The following is a 22331-nucleotide window of genomic DNA, read 5'->3' as shown; positions in this document are numbered from 1 at the left end:
AACAAGACTCTCCAGCAAGATAAAAGATTAAAATCCCCATCCTGGGCAGCTAAAGCAAACAGCACTGCTTATATTTGAACGTGAGGAACTGGCAACAAGGATTAAATAAGTAACCATAAAAATACTTTCAGGTTGTCTTAAGGTACTGGCACAGCTGAGGAAATTATAGCATGCTTGCTGACATTTGGGGAACAAGTTTAATGAGACTATTATGTGCTGAATATTCATCCAAACCCAGTTTTAGGCATATTACAGTGTCATAAACATTAGACTGAGAGGCAGATCATGCTCATTTTGCTGTGTTGGAGAGTTCTAATGAAAACTACTAATGTTTAGTATGGGATAATACAAAATACATCTGAGCAGTTGGGGCTGGTGGGGGCATACATACTAGACTCTGTTCATTGCAGTAGTGTTCTTACATTTTTAAATCCTCTGTAAAGGACTTGAAGTTCTCTTTTAGTGAAATTGGTCTGTGCTTCAAGCTGTTCCAGTCCCTCGGGTCTGTGGCACACTGTAGTCATTTCTAATTCATCTTCAATTTTATCTGAAAGAAAAGACAGGAAAATATTTATTTTGGTTGTTACCTTTGCTCTGTTAACAGGATGGATGGGACAGACTGGATTTCCAGAGCAGCAGAAGAAAAAGAAGCCATCAACAGAACTGATCTGTGCAACTGCTGAAAGCAAAATAAAAGCCATAGGAGTAAAGCAGTAGCTCACATTTGTTACTGGGCTGCCAGTTTGTTCCTGGTTTACAAAGCTGGAACTGGTGGTAAGAACATTGCTTGGAAAGGCAACACCAGACATTTCATACTTAAATACTGGAAGAGCGTGGAGGAGCAGGACTTCCAAAGTACCAGCTTGAAAGAAAGCTGTGCAAAAATACATGAGAGAGCAGACAGGCTCGAGCACATTAGACAGTGACATCACACTGAGGGGGAACAGTGAGGGAAACTCTTCTGTGTTCTGGTCAAAAAGCTTGCTACAGAGACATCAAAAGTCACTTTAGTCCTAAGAGAAATTCAAGTAATGTCCACAGTTGCTGAATCTGGAATGAATCCAACCTGCATTTGTGTGGACTTCTTGGGGAACCAGATAAGAAATGGAAAACATTTACGTACATTTTATTCAAGAGAGTGTTCTTCCACATGGAAGAAAAATACTGGACACCTATCACATCCTGTATTACCATAATCTCACTTCTTTTTTGATGCATGTTTTCCCCTGTCAAGCCCATTTCCCCAGGAGTGTATGCAGTGCCCAAATATAAAGATACTTAGTGTTGGTCAGTTTGGGATTCTCTAAACTTCAAGGACCAGATCCAGGTTTCAGCTGACACAAAAACCAAATCCACATCCAAAAGTTGCTTGGCATAAAAGCTTATTGTCAAAACTGCACGATTTATCCCTTGTAAAAATGTTTTAGGTTATTTGGCTCAAGCACAGGATAGTAATTTCTGCTGTAAGAGAAGGATTTAATGAGAAATGTGTGCAAGGAAAAAGAGCCACTCTGACTAGAGGAAGGGCATGAATTCAGAGCAGACTGGCTCAGTGAAAGAACAGACCAGACCAAAGCTGTGTTTTTATAAGTTAATTAATTCTGCACACACACAAACACACACACATATGGGGGGACACAGGACAGTGAGTGCTAATGGTTAATTAACACTGGGTCACTGTGCCAGTATGAACAAATTAGTACAAAATATTAGTGAATTCAGCCATTTACCTAATCCACCGTGTCTGGACTGTCACAGTCAGCATTTGCAGGGCATGAGCAGCTAAAATACATGCCTAAATACTGTGCTGAAGGTGCCTTGCACAGCAAGGGCATAAAATCAGGAGCAGCATCTCACAGCCATTTACGGTGCAGAAAAAGTGACTGAGTGATGGCAAGTGGCCAAAAGAGGCCTGAAGGACACACCTTTCCCACACAAAGGGAAAATGAAAAGTCTAGAAATTACAGCTCCTGTTAGAAGAAAGGAGATGAGAAACGTTGTCTGCTACAGGAAAAAGAACAATTAATGTGAAATTAGGGGGGAAAGTAATTTTCTTTACATGAGAACGAATGCCACAAAATGAAGGAATGCAGAAGCTGTAGAGAGAGAAAAGTGTGGGGAAGAAATTCTCTAAACTGAGGGAAAAGAAATGAGTGGCTGAAAAACCGAGAGGAAATCCATTTAAAAGGGAGCCAGGTTAGGGAAACTCATCACTAATCCATACCCTGTAAAGGAAATACCTTTCCAGTGACCTCTGGTTAACCAAAAATTCTCTAAACCTTTTCCTTCACAACATGCACGTAATCTGACTCCTCTCCTGTGCATCCCCAGGTATGAACAGTTTGCACTGGACCTTGGCATTGCTTGACTCTCCCTAAAGTTCTTTACAACTTCAGTCTGTAAACTATAAGTGTAAAATACTGGCTAACTAGTCTTTATATCCTATAATATAGTTTACAGAGAGAGGAAGATAAAAAAGAAATATCTATGGAGCCTCACATATTTGGTGATGCTGATGAGGGAAACCAGCCCGTTGGAATATTCTCGTACTTGATTTTATTTATGCACCTCCAAAGTGTAGGTTTCTACAGAGGCAGGAAAGATCCAGCTGAGAGAAGTCCAATTCTTTTGCAAGGACGTTTTGATATGAATAATTTTTTAAAGGGTTGGGTTTTTTTTTTCCATATATTTTCTCATTTCCTTCTTAAGCAGCCAGGTTTTCCAAACATTTAGTGGAATTAATGTTAGTAATTAAAGAAAAAGGTCTCACTCAAGCAAACTTGCTCTCTAGCTCCATAATAGTTTTAAACAAAATCTGCAGAACTAGAGCTCAAAATTCAGAGTTATCCAGATGCCATTTATATGAGAAGACCCAAAATTAGGGTCTTGGAATGATCTTTTTTCCCCCAAATATTCTGGAATAAAATATTACTTGGTAAACACTGTATTTTAATAATGGTATTTGTCTTTTGACTGTACTGACCTCATTCAGTGAATCATTACTTCAAAAGAGTGCAACTCATCTCCTTCAGTTTGTCCTGCAAGAATAGGCTTTTCCAGCAGTGAGCTTGGGTCCCACAGGGCAGGTATTTCTATGTTAAAAATAAGCCAGATTATTTTTGTAGATTTGATTCTATTTTCTATGCTGAGAAATGTGTCTCTTTTCTCATAATAAACCGCAGAAAGAAAATTATGAAAAATGTATCCCTCTCAAAGGGACACTATTTTTTTCCTTCTGTTCCCTACTCCAGAACCTGTGTTAAACTCTGCCTCTGAAGGGGATCTGATGGTTCCCTGTGGGTTAATCCTTTCATCTGCTTCCACTTCCTCTCCCAAGGGAAATGTTTTGAAGCTTGGCAAAAGAACTTGTGCAGATTTAGATCTGGCCAAAGGGGCGTCCGAAACATCACCAGCCCAACCATCTTCCAGCAAACAAACTCAAAAATGGTAGAAAGTTTTTCCTTCTGTGGAACATGCCCTCATGCAGCAGAGCAGCCCTGGGCATTTCTTGGAGCCTCAGCACAAAAAATAAATACAAGAAAGACACATTAGGTCATTTTGTCAATCACTTGCCAACAAAGAGCTATTTTCTGTGGTGCTTCATACAACTTTTGATCTTTTCCAACTCAACAGTCCTCAACCTCCACAAAGATTGTGTTTTTTTTTTTTTTTTTTGTCATTATTAGTTTCCTTTCAGAGCTCGCTCTTAAGTCAGCTCTTTTCACCCTCCTATTCCCTGACACCCTATAAATTAACCACAGCAACCTCAGTGGCAGAACAGGAGATTATCACTTGCTCCTTTGCCCTCACCTTTCATCAGGAGCATCGTATTTCCTTTTATTTATATTTTCATTATCACGCTGGCTCGGTCCCTCCAGCTCTTCAGAGATGTCACAGTGTGAAATATGAGCCCTTGCATTTTAGAACCACTGCAGTTTTATTAATCTGAAGCTCACTTTAGGGTGGTGAGTGCAAGCAGAAGTGTATATACATAAACACATGTAAATTTAAACTTTTAATAGGAATAATGTCAAGATATTTCATCTAATATCATATTCCTCCTCGCTTTTGCCTTGTTTACAGTTTGCTGAGCACCCTGAGACATCTGAGAGTGGGAAACAACCACGCCACCGGTTCAAAGTTAATTTTCTTCTTCTTCAATTTGCAAGTGCCTGAACAGACCTTGGGACTGACTGCAGGCACTGCCAGGGGAATGGGAGGTCACCTCCCCAGCTTAGTGTGCCCCTGCCCTGCTGATGGAGACAGTGCCCCAGGGCCTGGGGAGCACACAGCTGGTTAGTGAGAACTTGAATCTTAACAGCCTAGTCACAATTTATTACTCTGTATCTCAAAATGTGATTTTTTTTTTTTTCCTCAGTTGGGTTATCTGTGCTCACTAATTAAGTGGACACATTAACTAATGCAGAAGATTTCTCCTGCATGCAGATACTGATAAATGCTAATTTATTCTTTTTGTTTGTTTGTTTGTTTTTAGCTCCAGCACTTGTTGAAATCATCTCTGGATGAATCCCTTCCACACCTGATGGCTGCAATGAGTTGTGTCCTGGGCTGAGTAATGTTTAGCCAGTACAGAACATTCTCTTAGCTATTTTCCTTACAGTGAGTTTAAAAACAGAGGACTGGGAGGAAGCACTTTGTTGAGTTAGGATTTGTCCCTGGCCATACTTTTGGGACTCCTTTAAAAGCAGGGTATGAAGTCTGGATCTGGCAGAACTACCTGTGGTAATCCTACTCCAAAGCAGGCCCAGGTTATAATAATTACTTAATTTTGTATTTTTTGTGCAAAACAGCATCTCTATTTTTTTTTTGCCCACAGGATAAGCACATTTTTTTTATATCCAACAAACCGTGACTAAACTTTACCAAGAAAAATAATCCTGACATAATTGGATGTACATGCATATTTTTCAGATGGTTGCCAAGGAAAGATACTTTATTTCGTTTTTCTGCTGTCTGCTCAAGAGCAGAGAATAAATTTTCATTAAAGCAGATCAATATTTTAATGGACTACGCTGCAGAAATTACTTAATGAGGCTCGTTTTATTCATCACGCTTGTTCCCATTTTACCCTTTGTTATCTTTACATTTCGAAAAGTTCCACACTTAGGATGGCCTGCAAGTGCAAATGATGATTTAATAAAAACACAAATGGTCCTGTTCCCTGCTTCCAAAAGCTGCAAGGTGAAGCTGTGGAACACCAGGCTGCACGGCTCAGGGGAGGATTATGAAAACAAGTTGCTCATAATAAATTCACTTTTTGTTAAGGACAAAAATCGAGATGTAAAACACACCTACGGTGCCCAGTGCTAGTTGTAAAACTGACAGGTGTTAGATGAAATGGGTAATTTTACAAATACAGCTGAAGGGGATTAAATTATGGGCAAGAATTATTAGCCTGCATCTTGTTTTCATTAAAAAAAATTAGCTACATTTTAGGAGCGAGGACCTGAAGAAAAAAATTAACTCTAGTTTATCCGTGACATATTTGAAATTAATCTCCAGACAGAACATACTCTTGGGCAGGTCTCACAGGAAATGGATTTTGCCTGTGGGAAATCAATCGCAAACATTTGGAAATTTCACGAAGAGAAATGGCTCGAGGCCTGAACGCTCACTGGGGCAGAAAGCTCAGCAGCAGGAGTTTCACTGTCCATCAGCACATTTCTTTGCATGGGCCTCCCCCAGATCAGAGGGATCAAATATTAAATACATTTAATTAAAACCGAGCACCCCTTTATTATTGTCAATAAGAATAATTATTAATATTAATATTACTGCCTGGGTGGAGAGATCAATTTCCAAACAAAAGGAACTCTCTCTGGGCAACAAACCAAAATGAGGTTGGTGTCTCCTTATCCACTCTCTTTTTCTAAAGTGAGTTTTTGACTCCTTCAGGTCTTGTTTGGGTTGGACTTGATGATCCTTGTGGGTCCCTTCCTACTCAGAATATTCTGTGATTTTTACTACTGAATCAGCAACATCAAACTTGTTATGCAAACACTCAGGCTTAGCAGGGTTGCTCTGCTGTGTGAACCTGCAACACCACCACTTGCTGAGAGAAGCCACATGAAAACCCCACAGTGTATAAAATTCAGACATAAAACCAGCTAATAATAATAAATATTATTAATAAAAATAGATTTTAAAGATTTCTTGCCTAATCCTTGCACTGATCTATGCAAAATGTCATATATAAGTATTTTTTTCTGCCTCTATACTCCTGTAATTAGTTTCACAGTTGTACACAGGGATGCAAAAACATTATACTCCAAAAAAAGGAAGTGCAGGAATTGTCAGGGGCCAGAGGTACCTCTCAGATATCTCTCTGGCACACAACTAAGACCAGGCACAATGGTTTGAACATGGAATATGCAGCATCAAATTTGCCTTCAGATGTTTCTGCAGACAGTGTATGAAGTCCACTCCTCATTAGAACTAGAACAACTCAGCCAGGGGGAACCTGGTCCCCAGGTTAAGAAAACTTTTGCTGCAAAAATGGTAAGGCTGGTGGAGTCAAAGAGGTTTAAATTTTACCTCTCTGATACACGTAAAACCATCAGGCAGGGTCTAGGAAAAAGCAAGAACAAAAATTTAACAAAAAAGGAAGCGCCAACCATTCACAGCTTTGTCTTTTGTTAATTTTAAGGTGACATTGGATGCATTTTGCAAGTGCCAGAAGGTCCTCTTTCTCAGGGACTGTAGGATTGTTTCCAAGTCACATTTTTTTTATTTTTTTTTTTTCCCCTGAATTGCCTCTTCCCCTTAGCCCAAGGAGCAGGAAAGGAAGTCAGAGGTTGCAGTCCCCTGTATGACCATGAAACTTGGGGCAGCACGTGAAGGGAAGCACAGACACAGCCCTGCACCCATCCCTGCCCACAGCCAGGCACCAGTGCAGAGTCCCAGCAACCTGGAAAAGGGATAAGCAGGAATTTGCACGCAAAGGGTTAGGGCCAACATTGGTGCCTATGCAACATGGTCATTTTGTACTGTCCTCACACACCCCGGGAGAAAATATCTTTAGAAAATTAGGTTAAAAGTAAAAAAAAACTATGACAAGTAATAGTTTTAAAGATATGTATATGTCTTCTTGTGAGAAACAGTCTCTAAATATTCCCCAGTTTGTGAGAAACAGAGTCTCGGGATATAATCAGTTCTCAAACTGGAATTTATTATATGGTAAAAGCAAACAGCAGGCTGGGCAACAGAAAGATTAAGTGCACCTGACACGAGTATTCGACTAATATTTATTCTAGCTACTTTATGCATATTTATTACATGATACACATGTACATTTATCATATGTTTATTTTCCCAACTAGAGCTAGGTTGTTATCTCTACAGCAGTGATAGCTCTCCTGTAATTCCTCATTCTTAGACTACAAGACACCTAAAAGATCCTATAATTCATTTTAGGAAAGCAGAGATGATTTGTAGCTTTTGACCTTGATGGCCTTACAAAGGGTCTGCTTCATTTCTTTGTGGGGGTGCAATTAAGTTTTACAATCTGTTTGTTTTATTCTTTGATGGACACGAATTGATGGCGATGTATATGACATTCTCATGTCACCATTTCCTTTCCCTGGGGGCACAGTGTGACCTGCAATCACCTGCACAGGGCATAAGAGCTCTGGTCAGAATGTGATCACCTGTGGCTGCCCAGTCTGAGCTCCAGCATGGGCAGCTCCTGCTCTCAGTCCAGCTGGCAGTAAATTTACCAAATACTGTATCACATGAAATATAATCAGATGACTTTTAACATTCCTGACCCACCAAAACAGGTTTGTATTAAATGAAGAGAATGAGGCGGTTGCTTAAAGAGGCCCTGAATCTCTGCTGGAGACAAAGGTGTTGAGCCATCAGCCACAAAATCATCAGCTTTGCTGGGTAACCTGAGGACAGGAAAAAAAAAAATTATCTCCCATTTCAAACCTAATGAGGATAGTTTTAAATTTGCATGTTAACACCAGCTACAAACTAATTTCCATCGATGGGAACAAAGAAATGTAAATGCAGTCGTTAGAGAAAGCATGGTAACAGTGCCCTGATTTAGTAATTGTGAAATGAATTAATAAAAAGCAAGAGAGTACATGGACAGGGCCAACTGTAAACACTGGGCTCGAAACGGAGAAGATGCATCAGAGATGATTTTGGATGGCAAGAAGACAATAGATGTGCAGAAAAAAAAAAAAAAGATAAAAAATAACCTAAATTTCTGTATAGGGTAACCTTGTGGGTTATCATTAAACTGTAGATAATACCTTCTGGATATAAACAATATTTTATTTTCCTCTCTATTGAGACAGGGAAAAAAGCCCTTTAAAAAGAGAAATAGAAAAAAGCTTCTTGTAACAATACGTTTTTCTTCACTGTATGAAAATCTTCCTGGAGTCAGCTCTCAAGGGTTCAGTGGAAAATTAATTCCCTTCCAGATTATTAAAACTGTGAGTTTTTGGTTCACAGTCTATTCTTTTTTTCATTTAACACCGAATTGTTCCTTTTTTTAAAAAGGCATTTTTCAATAAAAAAAGAGAAAAGTTTTTAATCATCTCAAATTCATATGCTTATGTCTACTTAGCATATTGAATAGCAGAAATAGAAGAAATTATGATGCTGTTATCACCACTTCTAAAACCTCTTTCCAAAGCATGAAGCAGCAACTACTGCAGACTTGATTATTTGTCATCTCTTCCAAGAGGATTCTTATGGTTTGGGTGTTTTTTTTTTTTTTTCCCTAATCCCCCCAGGTTAGGGATTATTCTCTGGGCAGTGAAATAGAGCAATTTCTGAGCACCTGCAGATAAATGAAAAGGCAAATAAATTGTCAAAACCTCGGTCCACCAATTCTGATTGTTACTGCTAACATGCCAGTCGTTTACAAGCAGCAGGTAATGCCAGGACTGAACCATCAGGGCTGGGGGAAGGGAAGGGGAAAACCCACCTGCGCCTGACCAGGGTGAGCTGTGACACGAAAGTAGCAGAAAACCAGTGTAAGACTCTTCTTAAACCGTATAAATCCAGATATATTTTTCAATTTTACTGAAATTTAGTAATCTCAATATTATTTAAATTTATTCACTTGACTGAAAATATTTTCTTTCCTTTATAGTTCAAAGAAAGGTGAAGGAAAAACAAACACAAACCTCACAGGTACCAAAATAAGAGACAGGAATGCATGTTAATAAAATGCTCACATTTCCTTGCAACATCTGCCTGGCAGCATTTTGTGCTTGGGCCCATGCCCAAACATTTGAAATTTCAGAAACAACCTGAACAACAGTGGATTTTATGTCCTTCCAATTGTGCTGGTCAAAAGCCATTCCACAGCCCAGAATTACTGCTTGACTTTGTTCCTACTGTCTGAGAAACAAAACATGGCAGATAGGATTTATTTTAATGCCAACCCAATCCTGTTGTAGAGTAGATTTCTGGTACAAGGTAAAAAGAAGGTATTTTCCTGTTTGTCCAACTTTCAGGACACCACTGTCCTGGAGTGCTGTGGGGTGAGATGGGACATTTTGGTGACCAGAGATAGGTCTGCCAAGGTCTTTTTTTTTTTCATCAAGAGGGTTTTCAAATTCATAAAGCAAGTTTTTTAGACTCTAAACCAGACTGTTTGTTTAATTGAAAAAAAAATTAAAGGAACAAATTAGAATAGATATAAAAGGTGCTCAAATTCCTCACTGAGAGATGGATCCTCGACTCTAGGATTGCTTTCAGTCAGCTCCATCTTCTCAGCTACAGGAGCCCCAACACAACCTCCCTGCCCTCAGGGAGAAATACATTTATTGCATAAACATAACAGAGCCAGTGGAAAAACTACTGTCCTGCAGTTGTGCCACATCTGTAATGGAGGTGGCAAGTAAAAGCCTCCAACAGAAGCTGCTTTGCAGGCTCTAGTCAGGTCAGTAGGAAAAACTTCCTCAAATTATGCAATCTGCTGCTTCTTTGAATAACTCAGTACGAGCATTTCTCAGTATTAGTCTTAACTGTTTAAATATCACATTTCCTTACACTGTCATCATACAGTAATTTACACCACAAATAGAGCATCGTGTTACACTCCTCACACTGCAGAGGGAGGACCACGCTCTTCAGCTTTGTGCTTTGGAGGAAACACAGTCCATCACTCAACAGTGAAGCAAGACATTGAAACGCCATTTGGTAACACACCAATTCTGAACTGAAAGAAAAAGTGAAAAATATTTACATGCTGACTTTTTACACAGTTGAATAGTTCTGCATGCTTTGTTAAACAAATGTATTTCCTGCCATACGTGGATTTTACAGGCCATGGAACCTGGCAGCAAGCTCAATTTTACTCTGTAAATATGAAATTGTGAATATATTCAGCATCACTTCTTCAATTTGGCTTCACTGTCTCTGCACAAAAGACAGCTCAGGCTGACTCCCCCTCCTGGGAACGATTCTGTGTTTTGGTGGAGTGTTAAAGGCTGTTTCCCTCAAGCACAAATGATCTTAATTTAAGAGACGAGGAGTAGGCAGTGTCTAATGAGTTAACAGATGTGCTCATTTCCATGGGAAAACCCTGGAACATCTCCTTGAGCACCTTTGCTGGGAAAAACAAGAGTTCAGTGCTGCAAATCTTCCACATCACACTAAACCTCAGGGGGTCAGGGCTGGGCTGGAGTCTGAGCAGAGGCACTGCCTAGAGTTGTGTGGTTTGGGATGTATTCTGCTGTTTTCCAGAAATTCTTTAGCAGCCCCAACAGCAATTCAAGCTTCACTTCATACAATTTTTTTTTTTCCCCAAACATCAATAATGAACTTTGCAGAAAAAAATATAGTCTACTCTGTTTTAAACACAATTCCATATCCATAGAGACCCTGGAAAAGCCTGTCTGAACTGTCAGTCCAAGGACAAGCACTCACAATCAAACCTTTTCAAACACTAACTTGCACTTAGTGCACTTTTTAGTCCTGGCTACAATTAAATTGTAGGATTACAATAGGACACATTACAAAATGTTTTTCCAAATCTCCCCAAAACCTGGGCCCCAAACCCCAACTCTCTGCTCCTTTTCAGATGCCAGCTGCAGAAAACTTCAAGCCCGGGAAGAAAATCCTTCTAGCACGTTAATGGCCTCTCAGAAGAATTCCCAATCAGTCATTTCCCTACAGGGGATTCAAAGAAACAAACATTACAATACACCATTCCCCTGAAAGGGGTGTTTCGCTGAACTTGCAACATTTTGCTGGAAACACAAAACGGCTTATGCAAATCACTTCTTACATCCTTAGCAGGTCTTGGACTGCAGAGCCCGGATGTTTGAAAAGAGGGAATGTCTAACACGAACTGCACCACAGCTGCAGAGTTTTCTTCCTTGCCAGCACTGATAGCTCCTTTCAGCCTCCTAGACAGGAGCATCGACAGCTTCAGCAGCGTTATCTGCTCACAGGGATGCACTGCAGCCAGGAGTGCCACTCACAGCATTCAGCTGCTGATGAATCCTTTTCCAACCCTGCTATAGAAATGACTTAGGCCTCCGCATCTTTCCAGCAGAAAAGCCTCAACAGTAAAATGGGAATAATAATAGTGCTTATACACCCAGACACGCTTTCCCGGTGCTCCCTGCAAGTTCCTTCCACTCCATCAGCTCTCAGTTAACACACCTCCCACCTTACACATGGGCCTGACTTTTGCTTTGGTTCTATGCTGCTCTAGTCACAGCAGAGACTCAAAACATGCATTTTTTTTTCCTAGGTTGGTGTTTATGCAGTGCTTAAAGTACAGTATTTGTGTCTAAACCACTCCACATCAAACAGCAGTCTAAGGAGTGCAGCCTGAAAAGTGACCAACAGGAAGAACTGATGGCAAGCATGCACTTGATTAAATAAATATTAAATAAGTGGCTTATCTGAAGAAGTTCCACCAGATTCTTTTACCGTATTCCCAGAACTACTGGCAGTACATGCTGCTTGAGCTTTGACTCTGGTATAACAAATAAGGTTTAGCAGGGCTGCTGTTGTATGAGCACATCTATTAATCCACTGCTTATCCAGAAGAGGGGACATGTGGCTTCCCAAGCAGGGAAGCAGTCACATTTCATGCCATGCTCCATCACACTGCTTTATAAACAAGAGCCATGAATCAGCCAAGTGTAATCACCAAAAAGAATGAGACTCAGGGCTGATACAACAGGGAAAACCCCAGCTAGCAGAGCCTGGAGCACATTTGTCTGCTTTGCCAGCCTCAGCCTCAGCAAGGCACAGGGAAGCTCAGGGAACAGCTATGAACTGATATGCAATGAGCTCAGTAGCCTTCTGTCCAAAGGCAACACCACCACTGGTCCTGAGCTGACTTTGGCATTTCACAGAGCAAATTGAGCGACCCAGGGTGATTTCCAAAAGGGAGATGAGCAGTCACAATGTAGGCACATTAGTTCTGTGTCCAGGTGTGCTCCTTTTCCAGAACTGTCACCTGCTCAGGCTCTGTGAGGGAACTCACATTAAAGCTGTTTCTGTGCTGCAGGGTCAGGTCTCTCTGGATCTCGGGCAGGTGCTGAACTCCAGCCAGGAAGAACCCTTTGCTGTGCAAACTGGCAGCAGAACTAAAGCCAAGTATCAACACAGACTGGGAAAAAAATAAATCCTTATTCCAAGAAACGGCAGTCTAGGCACTTCACAGGCTATCAGAGCGTGCCCTCAGAACAGATTTTAGCAGCATTCTCACCTAGTTACTGTTCCTGGTTCCTACTGATCTATTCATGCTTTGTAACATTTTTTTTCTTGGAAAAGGTGACACATAAGAACGGCTGCCTTAAGTCAGACAAAGAAATCCATCTAACACAGGAAACAGAAGAAGAAAATGATGAACACAGAATGACACTCCTGAGCACCACATCCCCACCACCAGCAGTCTGAACTCAATTTGCCAGTCCAGAGCAGATGTCTTTGTACCCAAGACATGCACAGCTCTTCAGTAAAACTTTGAGGCAAGAACTCTTCCTCTGCAGAAATGTAACATAACAAGCTTACTTATTGTAATAAGATGCACAGAGCATCCTCACAGGAATCAGTCATGTCCACAGCTGAGACCTTCCCACCACTCAGTTGAGCTCACAGAGAGTAATTCCCCTTCTGGAGCTTGACTGGATCCTGGTCTCCATCAGTTAGATCAGTGGTCCTGAAGTCAGAGCCCCACCATCGCACAGTAGGGGCAGTTCCTACACTGAAGGTTTATCATCTCAGCAGGAAATATGGCATATTTAGCTGTCATGAACAAGCTCTCTGAGGGGAGCAGAGGAGCTTTTCCCTGGTGCCAAGGCTGGGGCATCCCTGGGCATCCCTGGGCAGCCTGGGCTCATGAGCATCTCCTTTACAGGTGCCCCTCTTCCAGGAGAGTGGCCCAGAATCACACAGAGAGCCTGAGACATCACTGAAATTTCCTAAAACACCTGCAGCCACAGCTGGGCAGAGGAAGAAATCTGCTGGGAAAGGTCACTTCATATTTTCCTTTTTTTTTTTTTTTTAAATTGGTGCTGGGGAGAAATGAAGAACAGAAAATTCTATTTCCTGAAAAACTACTGTCTAGCCAAGTGCAATGAAATGTCCCCTTCCCCTGACAGTCCAACATGACAGGCAGCAGCAGGGGGGCAGCCCCAGCCTCCTGTGGGGGGCACAGAACCCACATCCTGCCACACCAGTGTGTTACTGGGCCAAGAGAAAATCCCCAACACAGTTACTCACAGAATTAATCCAACAGCTTAAGCATATTATGATACTTTTACTGGACTAAATTTTAGGTCAGGAATTACTGCTTGGGGGAAAAAAAAAAAAAAGTGGAAGTCTCACGGCCAGGTTTTGTTAAGGTACATGAGATACAGAGGCAGCAACTTCCTCCAAAAAGCTGTCCCAAGCCCCTGGCCTTAAACTGGTTTCCACATCCTGGGAAATGCAGGGTGAGCTGGAACCAAGGCAAGATTACGATTCCAAAGCAGCAAGAGAAAAGGAAAACCATGAGAATATCAAGCAACCAAACCTGATGGGTTTTTTTTCAGAAGAAATATCGGAAACTCTTCAGAGGGCACTTGATGAAATAGTTATAAGAGACTTCTGAATTATAAATTAAGTGAACTTAATTTTTTTCTTTTCTGGAATAGGTTATTCATCAAAAAACCTCTGATGAGCCAAGACAATGCATTACAAACGGACTTCTTCTCTCTGAGAATTATTGCTGTCAATGTTTTTTTTTCTCACTGAAAAGCAAATCAGACACTTCAAGTCCCTGATTTATGACTGCACCGATTTCCATGTAAACTGCTTTGCCCTAGCTTTTACTTAGGAAAAGGCTTTTGGAAGAACAATAATCAATGAATATATAATGGGGTGAAATCAAGCAATCAGAAATAGTAATTAGTTCAGTGCCTAATTCAAGGACATTTTATCCTTGAGTTATTATGGGAAAAATAGAACTGTATATTTTTACATTCAGGCAGGTTTTAACTACAGTGTAAAACCTAAGTTTTTTTCCTCTTTTTTAAACAGGTGGGATTACACATACCTGGCATGGGGACCCATGCAGTGAATAAGCAGAGCTGTAATACATGTATGCTCATAAGCAGGACACCTACACTGGTCTGCACAACACCATTTTTGTGCTAAACATCTTCAAAAAAAAAAAAAAGATGATTGTTATTTCTACTATAGCTTTAAGTGCAAATTTCTTATGATCAGTTTGTGGTTTTTTTTTGAAATGAAGCTTTGGTTCAGTTTTTAAAATATAAACAGAAATATTTATTTCCCCGGGCTAAAAACATGTGTGGGTTTGCTTACATTTTTTAAGGAAAAAAAGAAATTGTTTGTTTGTTAGCATATACTTAATCCTGTTCAGAAAAAAGCAGCATGAAAACAGAACTATAAGGCAATACCAGCATCCCTAACAGGAGTGGATGTGGGAGCGTTTGGACAGACCACCACTGCATTATGGCAATTCACCTGCGCATAAGAACAAATCAGTCTGGCCCAGGCAGAACTGAGGAGAGAAACACCACCACTAAATGAGCACTCTGCAGATTCCCCAGAAATGAGCCCATGCTTCCCAGAAGATCACGTCTTCCCACTTCCCAGGACTGCTGTTCAAGCTGAGCAGATTGTTCCAAAATGTGAAGCGTAATTAAGCAGAGCACAAGTACCAATTAAGCCCTATTTGCACAGAAGAAACTGCTCAGAAAAATATTGTTCCAATAAAGCTCCAGATTTCTCAGCAAGAGGAAGTGCCCCGACGTGCCTGTGCTCCTGAGAGCACACAGCACACTCCAGGGGGGAGCTGCCAGCACCAAACTGGGCACAGCTCTGGCACTGGGCACAGGCTGTGCTCCTGTGGGCAGCACCCACACCTCGGGCATTGAAGCAGATGTGATGTCAGGCAATAAATACGTGGAGGCAGCCAAGGGTGCTTGGATTCTTCTTTGCAGAAACATCATCATCCTAATTTCTGGTTTGCCAAAAAAGCTGAACCAGAAGGGGGTCTTCAGAACACTAATATAAATGGATAGTGCCCAAAGCACCCTTCAGCCTAAATACTTCTTCCTGACTCAGAAACAGAGCTGCTTTAGTACCTCTGCACTCACTTCTGCCACAAAGCCTTTTGAATGCAGACAGCTGTACATCAGGTACTGGCTTCTGTACCTGCACACTGCTGCCCAGGGCTGAGGGCATTAGCTTACTGAAACTCTTCATCCAAATAAATAAATGTCATCTTCTGATGGTAATTAAAAAAATAAGAAAACCCCATCCAACACACTGTATTCTTTGGATGTAATAAGACTCCAGTGTGAAAGCAGTAAGTTGTATCAAGATACCCAACAGATTTATTCCTTACAAGGAATTTCTCTGCCCTTTTGCCAAGGCCATACCTGGCTTGTGGTGATGCTCTCAAAAACAGCTGTTTCATCCACCTGGCTTGGCCATTAATCCTTCCTCATCCTTCACCAATCAGCCTCCCCTGGCATCCCAGTCCTGGCTAGGCCAGGGTTAATTTTTGCAGCAGCCAGGAGGGGCACTGCCTGGACCCTGGGGTTGATTGATCCCACCTCAGGACAGGTGCAGGGAGGAGGAAGGAGGGGTCAGGTCTGTCTGGTTTGCTGGTTCGAATCATTCTCCTGTCCTGTACACCCTATTATTAATATAGTTGTTACTGTTCATTTCCTGATTTTATTCTGTTTCTAGTGAATTGTTCTTATCTCAACCAGGGATCTTTAACTTTTTTTGTCCTGACTTCTCCTCTCCATCCTGCTGAAGGGGGAGGGAGGAGAAGTTTCACTGGGGTGTTTCAGTGGGAGCAATAAATTGGGTAATACCATTCCAAAACCGTGGCACTTGGGCTGGTACCTGTGAGGAGCAGCAGGAGTGCCCTCCAGGCTGAAGGCAGGCTGTTTCTTCTTTGAATCAACTCTCAGCCACTGTCCAGAGAGGCAGTGATACAGAGCAGCATCCCACACTCCCTCTTCCCAAGGACTCCCAAGGCTCTGCAGAGCCCTGTCAGTCCAGAGGCACAGGAACATCAAGGTTATATGGGGGCAGAGCAAATCTCACTGGAGCATCGTGAGCCAGTTTTAAATGTTAAGAGAGTTAGCAGAAGACCATTTGAAACGTCTCCCCTAAGAATGAGACGGAGGTTTTACTAAGAATTACTGGAAAGCGACTTCTTTTCATCAAGAGGTGACGCCCTTTGACAGCACTTAGGGAAGCAAAAAGCTGCCAGCTCAGCCTTTCCTTTCAGTCCAGAGTTCAGATCTCCTTCCTGTTACTTGGCAGTCTGCAGCTGTCTGCTGAAACCCTACAGGTACCTATTGAGTGCTTCAACACCACAGAGAGACCTCCACCACTGCAAGACACTCTGCTATGATGTAAATGTGACAAACTACAGACTTGATGAGTTGCCATGAAGTCAAAATATAGAATTATTTAAAACTCTACCATGCTCAGGTTAGAATATCCAAATTCCTCTAATCTGTCCAAGGATCTTTCTGCTTTTGAAACACACTGATTTTCTGACTGGGAGAGGAGGGCCATAAGTTTTCAGATCTTCCCAGGCTGGGGCCTGGCTCTGATGAGTCTCTTAAAAATACTGGCAAATTCAGAGGTCTGGTCTGTTTCTGAAATACCACCAACTGAGAGTGATTTGAGACTAATAAACACCAGTGCTTGTAAACACTGGAGCTCTTCTGGCTGACAATGTCTGAGGACTTCTGCAGGCAGAAAACAAATAGACAATTAGGAACATGACCAATGCCAGAATGCAGCTTATTAAATTTTCATGCTGCCTCTGATTACTTTCATTTAGCAACACAGATGTTAAACCAGGATGAAGAGATACAGTGCCCATGAGTACTGGGAAATGGCTGACAACGTGAGCAACATTTGGAAACCAGTCACTCTGTGCAAGTGCTGCTCACGTGTGTGCTTATCAGCTCTTACCAGTCAGGTGATTGTAGAGAAGCCATAAAAACATTTTCATGCGTTAGATTTCATAATTCTGATTTTTGCATCCTGTTTTAGGGAAGTCACATAAGAGCAAAACTGCAACCAAGCAAGAGGTGCCAAGAACAGTTTTAGATGGACTTGCCATCACAGGGAAACTCAAGCTAGAGCTGAGCCTTGTGCAGATGAGCCCATTTGTTGTTTTCCTTTTGCCCTGGGCTCTGACATCAGAGAACCACAGCACCACTGAAGGGAAGAGGCAACCAAGACCCACAACCTGTGGTGGGAACTTCTGGTCCAGCACCTACCTAGATATGGTCTAGGATCTACTTGCCAGTCTGGGCAAGTGCACACTCCTATTTGTTTTAGGGAGGAAGAAATACTCTGCTTGAAATATTTTAAATGAGGGGCTTGAAGAATAAAGAAAAAAAAAATTCCCTTTCAGAATGTTTCAGATTTCATCTTGTAATCTCAATTTCCCTTTTAATTATCTGCAAGAAACTTCATTAAACTTTGGCCTATTCCCAGCAAAATAGGAAAATGGAGAGTTAGGGCATTGTACACACAAAGACACACAAAGGGAGTCTCTGCTCTGCAGTTTGTGTGCTGCCAGCCCTGCTCTGGCAGCTGAGAGTCCACCCAAAAACCCCCACCCTCTCTCAGGTGAGTCCTCAACCACAGCAGCAGATCCACACAGAGCCAAGGGCAGCACTGTGGGCACAGCCCAGCCCCTCACAGTCTGTGGGCACCATGGGCATCCTCCTGCTGGAGGGGGTCACTGCTCCAGCACTGCTGTCAGCCAGTGTGCTGGACACAAGATGGGAAAAATTAAACGTTTTACTCTTTCCATTGTGTGAAATCTCATTTTAAGAGAGAAAGGATTAACTTGAATTAGGACTTAATTAAGATACATTAAGATTAATTAGGACTTAATTAAGGTACATTTGGACATGCATCCTCAATTCAGGATTCCCATGTGTAGGTTTAAGGATCACAGAAGACGGATTAAGGTAATGTTAATTACGTTCCATTTATATTGACTATTTATATAGTTATCCCTTTCCACTCATGAGTGCCTCTAACTCAATTTCTTCAAGAAAAGCAGCCTTACCCTGAAATTCTCAAGGATGCTCTTCAGTCAAAAGAAATCTCTTCCCCTACAACTGTAAATTTATTAAGCCAAGCGAAATGATTCCGGATTTCAAAACACGGCGCACTTTTGAGCAGCTCTCCTGTGGTTCCTGTGAGTCTTTGAAAACAAGGAGACAGCCAGGCTAACACAGGCAGGTCAGCACTGAGATGGGTGATGCTTCACATCAGGGAGAAGGAGCAGCAGTGTGAGAAGATGGAGTACAACTCTCATTTTAAGACTTGCTCAGCAGCTTTTTCAGGGCACTGGGGCTGACACTGCCCACCCGAACTCACTGCAGGAACAGCACCAGAAAGCGCAGCTGACTGCTCTTTACAGGCTGTATGAAAAATTAAACACATCTGGCTGCAATACTTCAAATGTCTTTTGTGTAATGATGATCCGAGTTACATTTAATGGCATAAATCGAAGAACTTTATTTTTCAACCTAGCCATGTCTCCTTAAAATGAACGCTGTTTTCACACTGTTTAACTTCTATAATGGATGGCAAGGGAAAAAAAAAAAAAAAGCTCCTCCACTTATTTTCCTTTCTGCTGCAATGGGAAACCATATTTATTTCATATAAAATTTACCACCATTATTTATTAGCAGCCAGAAAGCTTCTGGGTATAATAAAAATCTGGTACATAAAGCTGCAGTTTGCCTGAGGAAAGGGGGAATTAACTGTAATAAAACTTGTTTAAAGAGCCTCATAACTTCAACAATACCAAAAAGAAGGGGGTAGAAGCAAAAGGAAAAAGAAAGATTCTTTCGGTAAATCGTAAAATATTATCTGTTCTTTCTGCTAAATTCTCATGTGAAAACAAAAGACAAGTTTTCTTCTCATCATTACATTTAAGAGCTATACCTGGAAGGAACATTTTTTTTTCCCACATTTGCTAATGCTGTATCTCTTGGCAAAGAGCAATTATGTCTGATGATGATTTCTTCCCGTGCAGCAGGTTATTATATTCCTAGTTTAGATACTTTTGATGGTCTTCACACACACAAGTGGTCAGCTCTTTAAGCACAACTGGCCTCACAGTTACGTGTTCCCTTTGGAAACAAGGAGCCCAGCTTGCAAAGCTTCACTCAGGAAAATAATTCCAGTAACACCTAGAAATGGAATCATTTCCATTTGCAATGTAAAGGCAGGACTGCAGAGACAAAACACGTTGAAAAACTGTTTTGGGTGGACTGTGCAGTCACTTGTACACTCCAGACTGCACTTTCTGTTAGATAATGACTGTCTTTACTTTTTGTGGGTGTTCTGGTCATCTGAACTTCAGCAGCCAGCCAGAGCCCTGCAGTGCTGAACTCACCCAGAGGTTCACCTTCTAGGACTGAAAGATAAGCTGCCAAACTTCACCCCAAAATAAACTCTGCACAGCTGAGTTATAAATTAATAATCAAAACTCACTAGACAGGATCTCCATGGTTTTATATTTTTGTTCCTGAAGTAATCTTTCTCCTTCAGTCTGTCCCTGTGGAAAACTGCTCAGCTTCCCAACAGATGAATAAAAAATAAAGTATGAGCATCAGTAAAATCCTAGCTGATAAAGGTGCTCAAAATACAAGAGAGCTTGAAAAAAAATTAAAAGAAATTGCTGCACTGTGATGAAACTTAGGACATGATGCTGCAGCACAACACGATGAGTACGTGGCAAGCAGGACTGAATTTAGATTATTTTTGCAAATTACATCTATTAATCACCATGACCAGTCTGGATCCTAGTATTCTCCAAGATAATCTGCATTTAATTTCCTAATTCTTTATTATAATTAATAGCAGATATTTGTATTTAGTTCACCATGCAGCCCAGACAGACTCCAAACCGCTCACATAGCAGGAGTATGAATTGTTACACTTTTTGTCAAAAGCAAGACACAAGGTAGGTCTCTTGGGAAGGAGCAAACATTACTCATATCTGTTTTGGTTAGAAATTTTTCCCCAGTATCTAAAAGAATGAAACAAAATAGAGATGCAGAGATTTCATGAGGAGTGCAGAGAACAACCTCAAACTGCTCAGGTCAAAACGTCACGAGGGCGCTTTTCCTTTAACTCACTCTGCATCCCATATCCTTGATTAAACCAAGCCAAATCCCTCCTCCAAGATTTCATATTAAACAAAGAGGTTTCATGCTAAACAACTTCATTAAATAGCATCCAAAAAGGTGTGTTCATGCCTTAGCCAGCCACTGGTATGTTCTTTCAACTTGCACCGCTCCCGACAGGACCAGCACAGAACCTGCTCCACTACCAGCACCTTCTACAAGTCTCCTTATGTGTGTTTTGTTGTTGCTCTCCATCAGGAGACTCTGTCTCAGTAATCACTGGGCAGGTTTATGGTTGAGAAAGATGCAGAATTTGAGAATGACCAAGCTGGATAGTTTGTCCAAGCTTTACTACACAGTGGCAGATGCACTGTGGTTATGAGCAGCACTGCCCCAGCTGATGCTCTCCAGCACCTCTCTCAACAGAAAATGGGAATTTATGAGGCATAGAAAGCTCAAAGGGGCAGGCACTCTTCTCACTGATGTAAACCAGAAACAAGTAGAAGTGAGACTCAGCTGGAGCCAATGGAATGCAAAGCAGGTGTTAAAATAAGACCACATGATTTTACCCTCATACAGCAACGCTGATTCTTACAGCACTCTGAAAGGCAGCAGAATGACAAGTTGGTGTTCCAGCCCAGGAATCCCCTTTTCTCAGTTCATGCTTTCACCTGAATGGAGAGGGCACATGGAATTCAAGAGGGGTGAAGCCTCTGTGTGTGCTCTGCCTTTCAAAGGGGTTCTGCAGTCCATAAAGGCAGAGACTCGCACACAGAATCCATTTTCTGTGCTGTTAACTCCCTTAGTTTATAATGGTGTTAATATTGCAAAGTGTTTTAATTCTGAAGGAGGTACAATTTCAGGGTTGGTAAAATTAATGTCTTTTGGCATCTTCCGGACAGCTTATTGGTATAAATAAATTATTTAATTATTGCAGGGTTGTGAAGATATGAATTACATTTTCGGCAAAAACTGATAAAAATGGGGCAGAGGTCTGGAAGAGCAGACATATGCTCAGCCACAAGCAGTCAATATTAGCATTGTCTCACACTGCAATGATGTTAACCCATGTTAGAGAACACACTAAGATTTTCCATAATTTATACATTAACCTGCAACAGAACACAAGCTCCTTTTTGCTCCGTGTCCCAGTTTGCATCGCTGCCATTTCTCTTACAAGCCGTATGTTGTTTCCATTGCACAAAAAAGACCTGAATTACTGCCTTATTGCTCGGTATAAATGGAAGAATATATTTGACAACAACAGAATTGAAGAGCTTCTCTCTGCAAAGTATTGGATATTGCAGGCCTTGCACATGCCTTTTTATTTTTTATTGGTGCTTCTGTAAAACTGTTGATGCAAGGGAAACACTCTGACAAAACTTAGCTGGTGACAAAGCAGCCAAACTGATCGTCATTATCAAAGAACTGTTTCCAGAATGGGCTGATAAGAAAATTAAACTAAGCTTCATTTTCATTTCAGACAAATAATTCCCTGAACGCTTTTCGCAGGTAAAGAAGTTGTGCTGCAAGTTTGTCTTCCTTATCCAGCCCTTACTGATGGGGCTGACTTTGTGACAACCAGACAGGACACCCATCAGACAGCATCTGGAATTATATGCCCCACTACAAGGTAGGCAAACGCCATAAAGCTGGAGCAGACACAGTCTTCTAGTTCATTTG

General features: G+C 41.4%; 1 protein-coding gene across 9 annotated transcripts in view; it reads right to left on the bottom strand.

The window, feature by feature from the left end:
* LOC114066114 (Kv channel-interacting protein 1) overlaps positions 1–22331 on the bottom strand; it is a 242411-nt gene that overhangs the window by 17573 nt on the left and 202507 nt on the right. For 8 of the 9 annotated variants that reach the window (XM_027900532.1, XM_027900531.1, XM_027900529.1 and 5 more), the window contains one exon: positions 423–547. In XM_027900532.1, the coding sequence (XP_027756333.1) occupies positions 423–524 (102 nt within the window). In that variant the 5' untranslated portion in view covers positions 525–547. Of the gene's footprint in view, positions 1–422; positions 548–10588; positions 10594–22331 lie in introns of those variants that run through there. The other variant, XM_027900533.1, reaches the window with a different exon arrangement.

Source organism: Empidonax traillii, unplaced genomic scaffold (genome assembly GCF_003031625.1).
Source record: "Empidonax traillii isolate 1590-97213 ecotype Southwest subspecies unplaced genomic scaffold, ASM303162v1 scaffold735:size313519, whole genome shotgun sequence".
Taxonomy (NCBI): domain Eukaryota; kingdom Metazoa; phylum Chordata; class Aves; order Passeriformes; family Tyrannidae; genus Empidonax; species Empidonax traillii.
The sequence above is the reverse complement of the archived record's forward strand: the minus strand, read 5'-3'. Positions and strand labels throughout refer to the sequence as shown.